This window comes from Anas acuta, chromosome 12 (genome assembly GCF_963932015.1).
Source record: "Anas acuta chromosome 12, bAnaAcu1.1, whole genome shotgun sequence".
NCBI lineage: Eukaryota > Metazoa > Chordata > Aves > Anseriformes > Anatidae > Anas > Anas acuta.
The window spans coordinates 7,201,168-7,213,827 of NC_088990.1; the positions used below are offsets into that span (position 1 = coordinate 7,201,168).

Here is a 12,660-nt window from a genome sequence, read left to right on the forward strand (position 1 = left end):
GGCTGATGGCTAGGCCACTGAGGACTTCAATGCCAGGCTCCTCTGAGAGGTGCCCAAGGGGGTACATTTGTGGCCAGGATGTGTACCAGGGGATGATACAGTTGTTGCAGGTGAAGAGTGAGAAAAGCAAGAGTGTAGAGGGATGGCCGTGCAGCTTCTCAGGCTCACCAGGGGGTCACAGTGGAAGAGGAGGGTGCTTTACTCATGCCCTGGCACCAAATGGGTCTAATAGCAACGCTTCTGTTTTCTTGCAGCAGGTTCTCCAAAGCATTACCAGCCTCCATAAGCTGCTCAGTGCTTTGCAGGTAGGCTGGCCTCTCATCCCGCTTCTGCATGCCATGTGCCCAAGCTGCATCCCACCAGGCAGTAACAGCGACTTGCGCTGCACCCCTGTCTCTCCGTCCCCTTCTCCTTTCATATCCACGTGTGGCCAACTACCTTTGTGTTCAGCCTCCTGGCGCAGCAGTAGGAATTAGCTGCTGCCTGGCAAACCGGTGCTCCCCCGAATTTGGGAAGCTGCCGGGGGAGGTTTAGACCTCGACCAGCAAAGCTGCCACCGCAGCATCCTCCAGCAGCCCATTGGCAGTGCTGAGCAGTGAATGCGGTGGATGAAGACACGATTCAGCAGCGTCGTGAGCTGCTCAGTGTGGAAAGGGCACTGCAGTCATGTCTCCCTCCTTCCTTCCTAGGGTGTTGTCCTGCAGCAAGACACCTACATCGAGGACCAGAAGCTGGCCCTGAGCGAGAGGGCCCTAACCCGAAGCTTCTTCCGCCCGACCTCGCTGCTGGAGCAGGAGAAGCAGCGCAACCTGGAGAAGCAGCGCCAGGAGTTCGCCAACCTGAAGAAGCAGCAGGCGCAGCACCAGGAGGAGAGGCGGAGGAAAGAGAAGGAGTGGGAAGCACGGGAGAACCAGCTGACAGAGCAGGAGGCCCAGCTGGCCCAGCGGGAGGAGCAGGTCCAGAGAGGGTGGCAGGACCTCGAGCGGGAGCGGGAGGAGCTGCAGGTGAAGAAAGCCGCCTACCAGCTCGACCTGGAGAGGCTTCGTACGGCCCAGAAGCAGCTGGAGAGGGACAAGGCGCAGCTCAAGAGAGACATGGAGCGATTACCTCAAACGTGGTTGGAGACAGACCACAACCAGGTAAATGCTGCCAACAGGCAGGCTCCTGGGGGAGCTGCGCTCTGCAGGGAGCTCCCTGCCGGCTGCCGGGCTGCCTGCCCTGCAGCAGCAATAACCTGGCTCAAACCCAGACCTGGATACGTGGGGCCTGACGTTTAAAACTGGCTCTTTCCTTGCACACGATGGGCAGGGCTGTGTTTTGCCAACACATTGCCGCCGAGCTCTGCCCATATCCCGATGCCTCTGGTTGGCAGACGGCTGCAGGGAGGTGACTGGCGCATGGGGAAGACGCACTGGGACATCCAAGGTGTAGCCTTTCACATTCGTCCCCCGTGGGTTTGGCTTTGTGCAGCGTTGAGGCAGGTGAGAGTTCGTTCTCAGAAACAGCCCACGCCTTGCTGCTCACCTGCACCCTGCGGCTGCCTCGGAAGCCACTCGCATGGCCCTGTGGAGGAGTGGTAACTGCACGGCAAGGCCTTGTTGTTTGCAGTTCCTGTGCTTATGTCAGTCCAAAAGTGTCCCAGGTATCTAGCAGAGAGATGGACATTGGCCCTGTCCTAAAAAGACCAGGCATTTGCAGTCTGGACATGACCCAGCAAGCAAAGGTCACTTGCTCTGGTGCCGAGAGGCGTCTGGTATCTGACTGCCCAACACGAAAAAGAAAAGCTCAGGCACGAATCCTCTTCTGTACTGTGCATTTTTTAGCACGAGGTTTGCTCTTTATTATCGTGCAGCAATCTGACAGAGGAAAGCACACATCAGTTTGCAAAACACAGGCTGCATTTGAACCTTGAGCCTGCTGCTGATCGTTTGTTTGTTTATAACTCACTAATTTTGAATGCAATTTGCTTAGAGCTGTAGCGAAATTAGTTTGTAAACGCTGGATTGCGGAATGGAAATGATTTTGGGTGCCTGAATGGACTAATTGCGGAGCTCAGCAGTGAGCTCTGAAAAGCAAATCACCGGGGGAGTGCCTGCTCCCTCCCACCCCACCCAGATCAGGCCAGAAGCTCCCCGAGCACGCGGCGAGGCTGCTGCAGCATCAGGGATACGGAGGCGTGCTGGGGGCACTGATGCGATGGGAAAGGCCGAGAGGTAAAATAACTGAGGCCTGGCAGATCAAGGGAAGGAAGCACCTTCTCAAGGCGGGCACCTCGCTGACAGTTCAGAGCTATTAATAGAGGGTTTGGTGAGGCTTTGTGGAGCTGCTGTTTTTGATCTTCCCTTTGAATGCGAGGGCTCAATTATACCCTGAGACAGGCGTTGGAAAAAAATCAGGAAAATGTTTTGCTTTCATCTTTTGCTTGGGAAGGCTTCCTTCGCCACATGCCTCGCCGGTGCTGCGCGCTGGCGTTCCCTGCCCGGAGAGGCACGCTCCCCCTTGGCCTCCTGCCACCATCTGTGTGCGCGAACAACGCCGGGTGAGTCTTGGTGGGGAGATCTTAGAGAATGTTTGCCCTTGGCTTGTTGACACATAGCATAGTACATGTAGGAGCAAAAGATACTGGAGCGTTACTCTCTGTATGCGTCGTTTCTTCGTCTTGAGCAGAAAGGGCTTCTTCTCTGATGGCTTTGCCAGGATGGGCTTTGCTTTTGAGGTGGTGAATGGGCTGGATGTTCACAAGACCAAGCTGTGTTTTCAGAAATACCTCTCCTATCTGGACTCTCCACTAGCTTCTTTCCTACCCCAGTGAAATTCATCTCTTTTCTTTTCTAGGTGTCAAATACACATGAGAAACTTGCAAGAGTCTCCTCCCAGTCCAGCATTGAAGACTTCTCCAAGCAAAAGAGCCCTTCCCTTCCTAAACAGGGGCACTTTGATGCAGAACTGTCTGTCTCCCCCAAAAGGAACAGTCTTTCAAGGACACACAAAGAGAAAAGCACTTTCCATTTGCTTAGCACAACAAACCAGACTAACAAGGCAGCTGAGGAACAGCCCCAGATGCCTACCCGGCTCTTCAGTTTATCCAAACCAAAGGAGAAAAAGGATAAGAAGAAAAAGGGCAGAGGACATCGCTCCCAACAATCTGGTGAGTGCCAGGAGGTCACAGATGTGTTTTCAGGGTCACTGAGGGGGCATTTCCCTCCTGCCAGAGAACTTCTGGAAGCCATCTCACCTAAGTGGAGATGGTAACAGTGAGGGATGGAGAAGATGAGATGTGATGAGTCAATTCTCAGCTTAAAGCGATCTTCTCTATGGGCTTTTCTGCCTGCTCTGCAGCCCCTGGGGTTGTTAGAGGGACATGCTTGGCTCCCTTTTCCTTCGCTTCCCTGTCTTGTTCTGAGCAGCTTCCACAAACTGGATTTTCCCTGTACTTTTCAGCTTGCTCTGCTTCAAGGAAGAGAATGTCCTGCTTCAGTGCATGTGCTTTCAGAAGCTGCTGCTGGAATGGTCTTCGATGTTGCAGCCTCTCCAGCATTGCTGACAGTTCTAGCTCTATTATAGTTTGTAAGCAATACCTACAAACATTCTCGTGGGCTCTCCCTTCCCCTGAGCTGGTCTACCATGTCTCTTGAGCTGAAAACACAGTTGTTTGTTTGTTTGTTTGTTTTTTCCCCTGGCAGTCCCCTTAGGACTCAGTTCTGCACCTGAAACCTCTTGCCCACATGCAGCTTGATCTCACACTCTGAGATGGCCAGCTGATCCATGTTAACTCACACAAGTTTTCCAACTTGTGCCTGGGAACATTTAACAATTCCAGGCTCTAATTTCATGATAGTTCCTTGGGAACTGGACATCTTCCAAGGTCCCTAGTGGATTGGGCAGAGAGCAGGGCTTCCCCGTGTCTGAAGTCCTGCTCTGCCTGCCATACTGCTGTATTCCCTTAGTGAATCCCACCTGTTGTTTTTTTTTTTTCCCCACAGATTCTCACTCATCAGAAGCACCTCCAGAGGGCGAGGAGATCTTCTGCTGAGCGTGGATGGCACCATTGGTCACTCTCAGCTTTGGTACAGTGGACATCTCCCTGCCTACTCCACAGCACGCTGCTCGTGCCTGCATCCGACAAGCATCTGGAGGTTTTAAATAAAACAGGTTATGAAAGTTTTTATGTGGTCGGAAGGGGCCTCTCTCCTCAGTTTTGCATGAACTCACGTTGCAGAGGCCGACCGCATGGCAAGTGGTACCATCTCCCTGTGCAAACCTCGCTTCCGATGGATTGGGCTGGATGGTTTCTGTCTGTTCACACTGCTGAAGGATGGGAGAACATAGCCTTAAGGGGTCTGTGCCTTCAAATTCCCCTTTTCTGGGGAAAGTAACCAAAACCAAGCATTTAGCAAAAGATTGGGACTTCACAAATGGTGCGTACACACTGGCATATCTAGAGATACTGTACATATCCATCTCTGGATCTGTGTATCCACTGGGATGTGCTCACAGTCTGTTCAGCCAAGCTAAGCTCGGCCCATGGGGACAGATGACGACTTTCAGGGAGCGTGCAGATATTAAATATCTCGCCCTTACTGCTCCAGCTGTAACACCATGGGCTCGCACGCCCCTCTTGTGCCCATGGAACGGACTGTGGGGTTTCGGAAAGGTACCGCACACCAGGGAGCAGTTACAGCGTGCAAAATGAAAATTCAAGAAACAAATAAAATTGGAGGTTTTTCCAAAAGCTTTCTGTGGGGCAGAGGAGTTACATGTCACACTGTTTCCAAAATCAAGCAGAACCTCTTTGGGTGTATTTAAAACAAGGCAGAAAAGAGAAATTTGGGAGGCTTGTAAGGCAACCCCGGGAAGCCAGAGCAGATGGTGGTCAAGTGGGAACAACTCTAAGCAACTTTTTTTTAGCAGTCTCTGAGCTACGGCTCGCTGTTTCCCATCTCCTACATAAAGATGTATTTGTTTTGCTGGGATATATTTCTCCAGTTGCATTTGACATCCCTTCATTACAAGCCTGATGACTGGAGAGATGGCTGGAAGTCTGCTTTTAGGGACCTTTGTTCTGTTGTTTGTATTTTTCTTCCCCTGCTCTTTACATTACCACGAGGCTTATGTTTCTCTGGATTTTGTCAGCTTCTCCAGCTTGTTTCTAAGGCAGAACAACAACAATTTCGGAGCACTTCAGTGAGATGTCACAGGTCAGGGGGCTGAGTGCTGTGAGCAGAGTGAGCTCCGAAGAGGCAGCTCTTAGTTCCTATTCCTGTACGATGCCATGCACTTATTAACTATTTCTGGGGAGAAAAATATATTCTTGTGAACAAAAACATTGTGTGAAGGGTCCAAAGGCCCAGAGTGCCTTTGCCAGGTCCGTTTCCGTTGCTGTGTGGTCTGTGGTGGACGAGTCCATGTCTGTGTCACCATCAGCAGAAGGGGAAGGTTCAAGGATGGCTCTCGGTGCCGACTGCGAGATGTTTATACAGCTGGGGACTACAGGGATGTATCCAGCGGGGGAAGAGAAATGCAGCAAGCCAATTTATTTTATTTTTTTTTCCCAAATTATTGTTCTTCCAAACCCTCTCAGGGGAATTGGCCTGGTGGATTTGTAAATGGTTATTAGACTTTATCAACTTCAAAATAATCCAAGGGTTTGCTCAGAGTTCGAAGCTGTCAAGTGCATTTCCTTTCCTACTAGTTTTTCTTTAAAGAAAAAGAATAATTCTTTAGTTGCACTATTGTTTGATTTCAATTTGCTCTTTAGCTTCTCACAAGCTAGTAACACGCAGCAATTTTCAGAGTTCAGTGCTAATGAGTATCAGCAGTGTTGATGATGAGGTGGATGCTTAGACTGGTCTGTCTTGGTCAGTGCAGGAATCCCAAGCTGCCTGCTTGCTTTTGAAGCTCTCTAAACTATTAAGATGAAAAAGACAAGAAAGAAAGAAAAAAAAAAAAAAGGAAGAAAGGAAAAAGGGTTGAGATTTATTGATTTATTTTTGTTTTGCTTTTTTAATGTTATTTGGTGCTTGTTCTTACTTGCAAGCAGGGCTTGCAAAAATATTTATCTTTCTGTTTATTTGAAAGAGTTCTTTTTTAAAAAAGAAGTTTACTTGGTTTTATTTTTTATTTTTTATTTTTTTTAATTTTGCTTTTGTTTGGGGAGAGCAGTCTTGTTTTTTTTCTTCCCTTTTTTGTTTTGTTTGGTTGGTGGGTTGTTTTTTTTTTTGTTTGTTTTATTATTATTTTTATTTTCTTACCAAGAGATTGGTAAACCCCGTATCTCCCTGGTTCCTATAAAAACAGGGTTTGGGCAGCGCTGCTTAGCAGCCTATGCCATGTCCAGAGTTACCCAATTTCAACTGAGAGCTTTCTTTAAGGCAGAACATCTTCGGGCCAGAAAAGTCTGGAAAGAGAAGCGGTGACTTCAGACAGGACTCCTCCTATCAGTTAGTTTCCTTGTCTAAATATTTTCCATAGGTTTGCTTCTCGGAGGCAAAGGGAGAGCGAAGCACAGCCTCCTGCAGTGATGCGAGGCTCCGGTCGATGTCCAGGCAGATCCAGGCAGCTCTTCTTGACCAGGAAGGAGGAGTGTGCTGGTCTTGTGGTGGTTTCTTCTCTACAAGAAGAGCACCCGTGTAACCAGATGACTTCTGTCCTGCTATTTGTACCTCTGTGCAAATGCATGTGCCAAGCTGAAATTTTTGGAAACCAACCCAGTGCATGGCTCATCCTCTGTTGTATAAACAGAGATCAGGTCCCTGGTATTTCTGAACATTCCTTGGCATCTGTTATAGCCTTTGCCACTAGGAGCTTTTCTTTTCTTCCCCCTGTCCTTTCCCCAGCACATCCTGAAGTCACAGTGTAGGGAAACATCCCTGGGCTCTGAGAAGAGCATGAAAAGGGACACGTGGGGCCAAGTCTCTGCCTGCTCTGACCGTCTCTTCTGACCTGTGCAAACCAAAACGAGCATCCAGTGCCCTGAGTGAAAATAATATTTGCTACGTGATCTCCTTAGGTCCCCATGGTCCCTTGTCTTAGAAACCACAGGCTTCAATCAGGGCATACTGATGAAAAATATTGCATATGAAAGCTGCTTGTGTCTTAAATTCTGGTGGGCAGACCTTTGTCCCTCGAGGATGTACATTGCTGTATGATTCACTGGTTTTGGAATGAAGCCTTTGGAATGAAGCCTCCCACACTGCTTCCTCCTTCTTTCACCTTTAGGAGGTGAGGGCTTGTTTTTATCTCCTTAGCCTTCTCTCTCTTCCCTCTCAGGTTTTATTTGGAAAGGCTTGGCATAGGTTTCCCAAGTCAGATTCCCACTCTGATCCCTGCAGGTTGCCTAAGGTTGTCTGCTACACCGTGGTCCCAGTTTTGCAACACCAAAGCCTTTCCTTTTCCTGGCCTTACAACTGCTTTTGCTTCGGTTCCACACTTGGCATCCATCCTGCAGTCATTGAAAGCATGTAATTTCCTCAGCCCAGCCTCGTGTCTCGTTCCCAGAGCTGGTCCCTTGATCCCACTCAGAGAACCCAAACCCTGTAATTCCTCTCGGGTTTCCCAGGACAAGAACAGGTTCCAGGACATCTCAGATGAAGTACAAAAGTGGTCAGTATGAGCTGGGGGTGCCAGGGGACCCCGGCGGTTAGGGAGCAGCTGCAGCAAAGGGTGTGAGCCTCGGTGCAGCTGGATGGGGTTGGCCTTAGCTTCCTTTAAGCGACGTGATCATCTCAGCATGTAACTTTCCGTCAGTGTGATGCCTTAAAGCACTTTAAATGGAACTGGTCAAGTCACTTTTCATTTTGGTTACGTGGAGACAATCAGCTGTGTAATTGGTACCACTCCGCATCCCCTGAGAAGTCCGAGCTGCAAGTAGGAAAGTTCGTGGGCTGGCTTGGCGTTACCCTGGCAGGGGAGGAATTTTGTATTAGTTTTAGAACAAAGTGGGCATGAACACGACTCCAGTCCCACTGCAGGCAGGATGAGCCCTTTCCCCACGGGGAGAACCCAGCAGTGAATTACTCATGAAGCCCCCCAGACCCTCCCACCTCCCATCAGGGCATTTAGGAGAGCAGGCAGGGGCAGGACCAGAGCAATTGGCTTCTGGTGGCCCAGGTAGCCCCCTGGGAGAGCCCACCCCACCACCACCACCTTCCTTCTCTTCACTCCTGGAGTTTGCCCAGTGCTGAAAGCACAGCGATGCCATTAGCTGGAGCGGATTCATACAAAGGCGAGAGCACCCGTAGAGCCCAATCCTCCTTGCGCCTTCCTTGCTGCATTAGGGTATCTCAGAGCTGTTGCTCAAACACCCAAATCCAGTCCTTCCAAATGTCACCAGGTCAGAAGAGGTTCATCAGGTGCCAAATGCCAAGGAAGCGATCGATGTAGGCTGTCTGTAGCACGGACCAAGGGAGGACTGGGCGGGGGGCACAAGAGAGGGTATCTGCTTAAATCCCACGAAACATTCCTTGTTAACCAGAACTCTGGAAATTTTTCTGCCTGCTGGCCAGGTTTGGGAATTTAACATAATTTAAGGCACCCTTTAAAATAATATTAAAAAAGAAAACTTCCCCTACTGCTCCTGACTCTTGCTTCGTTTGTCAGAAGGGGCAGCAATCAGCCACGATCCATTCTTGATCTGTTGACGCAGCTAAGTTTTAAAGGTAGGCAAGCTGAACTGGCCAAATCTCATACACCTCTTGCTCTCGAGTCATGGGAAGCATAACGCTGGCTCCCTTCCCACCTGCATTTTGAGGGCTCGGTGCCCTTTCTTTCCACGTGCATTTCACTGACACTGATGCTTTGCCCAAATATATTCCGCTTCCATCGCTTGGGGGGAGGGGGGGACAGGATGACATCCACTGCTTTGCATACAGCTATGAGCTTTGTATGTATTTAAGCTGTCTATAGGTATCGATCATTTCCATGCTCTGAAGTATTTTACTATTTTCTTTATTGATAGTAAACACTGACTCAGAAAACTCTTTATGTCCAGTTCAGTTCGCCTATGGTTAAAGTTTAGCCTGGTGTTTATTTTGTACTAATACGGAATGCACTTGAGTAATTCCCAGTGAGGAGGTGTATTATAATAACCTGATATACCTCTGCCTTTGGTTTGTTTCTTAAAAAAAAAAAAAAAGAAAGAAAACAACAAATAAATAATGCTTTGCATTTTCATGTTGAACCCATAAAAAAAGTTGGAAAAAAAAAGTTGAAAAAAAAAAAGATTTTTTTAAAAAGAGGGTAAAACCTAATTGCTGTATGTTAATTTGTAATTATGTAAAAAGTGAGCAGGTTATTGACTGTAAAATTCTTCAGTTTTTCTGTAACTTGCCAGAAACCATTAGGGTTTGTAACAAGCTTTTATTTATCTTCCTTTTTAGTTATCAGCATCAACCTCTTGTAAAGTCATTTTTCCTCTAAATAAATTTGATTTTAAGTCCGAATTTTCTGCCCGATTTATTTCCACACCTTTGGTATTTCTGCTGTTGACTTTGTTGCATCGAGGTGAGGGAATAGATGTCACCCTGCCTGCAATCAAATGTTTGCGTTGCTTTTATCACCGGGGTTCCAGCCGGCACCCGTTGCACTCTTTAACTTTCTTTCCTTCTCTTGGAAGATTTACATTTGGCTGAAGGGCACGTGGCCATGATGACATTCAGCTCCTGGTTTTCTCCCCCACAGAGGGCTTTTCATCCTTTTTACAAGAGGAGGAAGTGGAACAGCCATTATCTCAGCCACTTCAGCTCCAAAGCAGGCTCCACGCACCGAGATAAATGGCAGTCTGGTGGCTGCCTGCGCTATCTGACAGCTCGCAGTTCCTGTGACCCCCTGAAATTGCTACGTGTCCTAGCCGAAACCTGGACAGCTCAGGTTCCAGGAGCTTTTATCTCATCCGACTGAGAACTGGAGATGCTCCATCTCACCGAGGGGGTGGAGGCGGGGAGAGGAGGAGGGACTGGTGCGCTGTGCTTCAGATATTTCCCCTTCCCCTGGCGGAGGAGGCCCAGCAGCAATGCTGCAGCAGGAAAGGGGATGCTTGAGGAGATCAGACACACGGAGCAAAGCCTTCAGGGCTTTGGTATGAGCTCTCTGGGTGGTGCTGGGCTGTTTCTTACCAGGAGGTAACAAACCCCAGCACCCCCGCAGTGCCCCATTTCCCAGCAGTGTGCAGCACATATTTTTCCCTCCACCTCCCATCAGTGTCACGTACTGATTTTAAATCCTGCACCGTGTCAGTGACCCCGAGCGTGCCCGCTGTCACGAAGCACCCGCTGGGGACAGGCAGCTCCCTGGGCGTGGGGCGGGCGATGAAAGGGCTCCTGTATCTCCGCGGCTGTTCACCGGTCCGCATTTTATTTGCGTTCCCATTCATCCCCGCTCACCCATTTACCAAAGCAAATAAAAGCTTTCACCGCAATGACAGGGTTTAAAGAGAGCTTTCTCCTGTGGGTCCCCTCTGCTCCATGTATGGCTTGCCCCCAGAAGCTGCCTCTGGGGAGCATGGGGTGCTGCGGGGGCACGGGCCCTTCCTAGGGAAGGCGTTAGCCCAAGCCCTGCAGTAAATGCAGCAGCGCTGATGTACCAGGCTGCTGCAGTACCACGGGCATCGCTCACAGAAGGAGGCAAACTGCCTCTGCAGAGCAGGGGATGGAGCCTCCCACCTCTCCTGGCCACCTGAGTGTGGCAATTTGATTCCCTGTCCACAATTTCACTCCCTGGCCATGCTCTGAGCCATTACAGTATGGCCAAGGTGATGGGACTGATGTTCTCCCCAAGCCACGTGGGTCACCTATTTCAGATGATCCCAAAGCAGCAGAGATGTGTGTCTGAGCATCGCAGTTCCCATGGGCTTGCCCAGCCCCACAGTGCTCAAGGGTGGAGCAAAGCCTACCAGATCCCTGCATGGCCACGTCATGGGTCATCTGGACACGGCTGCATTTCCACTGGTGCTTCCCCCTGGAAGGGCTCCTTACACTTTGGTAGGCTTCAAAAGGTGCTTTGCTAGCCATGGGACAGAAATATGGCTTACTGCCACCTCTTTGTTTTGCATTTTCCACCTTTTCCCCTTTGCTGCCCTTGCTGAGTTCAGTCCTGGTGCTGGCTCCACGGTGAGAACGGGAGGACACAGGTGTGAGCTGGGCTGGGGCTTGCAGACAGGCTTGTCATTCACAGAGGCTTTATTAAGAGAAGGGAAGGCAAAGCCCTAATTAATTCAGGGAGTGAACTGCCTTGTGATCAGCTGCAAGGTGAATGGTGAAGGGATGAGCTGGCTTTTCCATTGAAGGCACCTGGGTTTGTGAATTAGAGGGAGGTTAAACGCTGCAACGTGTTGACTTGTTTAGGGCTGGAACAAGTTTAAATTAAGAGGAGGATAATATTTGACACTAGCTACTGATACAAGAGATGTCACCTTGACCTTTTTAATGTTTAATCTACACAGGCAAGGTTAAATAACACAGCACAGGTGCGATACAGCTGCTGAGAGCTGAGCATGGATGAAGCCTTGCTGACCACGGGTGCCAGTGCCCATCCCTGTGCTGGATGTGACTGTGTAATGAACACAGGAGTATGTGGATTAAAAGGAGCATAAATAAGTGTGATTCTGTCAGATCATTTTCTTATTTCTGCCATGGCAGGGGCTTTGATTTTTGCAGCAGGGAAGGGCCCCTTGCCTGGTTCTGTCTCACCCATCTCCTCACCGTGATGTTCCCATGCTGGACTGGGAACCTTCTTCCTGCACTCTGGGGCTCCTGTTTTGGGTCAATAACTTGCTCATTGATGCTATAGAGAAGCAGCAACCATCGCTTTTGGTTAGAGGCCATCCCCACGGTCCCCAGCAGGGATGATGCCAGGCTTCCTGCTCCCCAGCGGGGCCGAGCTGAGCCACAGGAGGGGCCCCGTTTAAATCCCTGTGCACTCCCATGGCCGTGCCTAGCACAGATGTATTCCGGCCAGCACTTCCCAATCCCCCGACCTCCCGCTGCAGCCTGGCGTCTCCCAGGGCTCAGCGTCTCCAGATGCTCTTTGTTTCCCCCCTTTCTCCAAAGAGCCGATTCCCACCAGCTGCATCTTTCCAGCCAAACTGGCAAAAGTAATTAGGCAGAAGTGTAATTAGAGCCAAGCAGGAGCAGTGAGTCATTAGCAGAGCCCTGTGGGAAACCTCAAGGAGCCCAGGAGGGCACCGGCCCCATGGGGAACAGTGGAGGGGGCTGGCTTGGGAAGCGTCCCCCTGTCTGTCTATGTCTGTGATGCCTGCAGATGGTGACCCAGAAGAGGGCAATTGGGGCAGGTGCTGCGTGGGGACTGGATGTCAGCACTTCGCTGTGGCTTCCTAAACCATGCTCAGGACAAAAAAGTGCCATCAGTTTTCTAAAGAGCACAAACTGTGCTGTGCCCACACGGCCCTGGAGCGCTTCCCAAAACAGCCAGCACTTCGAAACCACACATGATGTGATTTCTGAGCTCCCCAGGGGATGTCAGGAGTGTAAGGACACATCAGATAGCCAGGGTCCACCCTCTTCAACCCATACCCCATCAGCACTGGAAGAGGGGGCCGCAGGCGTACAGAGGGGTCCTTGTGTGGGATGCAGCCATCAGAGGTGCAGCGAGCACCAGGGAGAGGGAAGTGAGATGTCCGGGCACTGACAGCGTGAAAGCCGGGCT

At 50.1% G+C, this 12,660-nt stretch overlaps 1 protein-coding gene across 19 annotated transcripts in view; it reads left to right on the forward strand.

Moving 5' to 3' along the window:
- Positions 1–9,440, forward strand: part of AKAP13 (A-kinase anchoring protein 13) — a 216,912-nt gene extending 207,472 nt beyond the window's left edge. For 17 of the 19 annotated variants that reach the window (XM_068696269.1, XM_068696267.1, XM_068696274.1 and 14 more), the window contains 4 exons: positions 255–305; positions 690–1,139; positions 2,836–3,148; positions 3,984–9,440. In XM_068696269.1, coding sequence (XP_068552370.1) covers positions 255–305; positions 690–1,139; positions 2,836–3,148; positions 3,984–4,033 — 864 coding nt within the window. In that variant the 3' untranslated portion in view covers positions 4,034–9,440. The remainder of the gene's footprint in view (positions 1–254; positions 306–689; positions 1,140–2,835; positions 3,149–3,983) is intronic. The other 2 variants (XM_068696270.1, XM_068696275.1) reach the window with 1 other exon arrangement.
- The last annotated feature ends 3,220 nt before the right edge of the window (positions 9,441–12,660 follow it).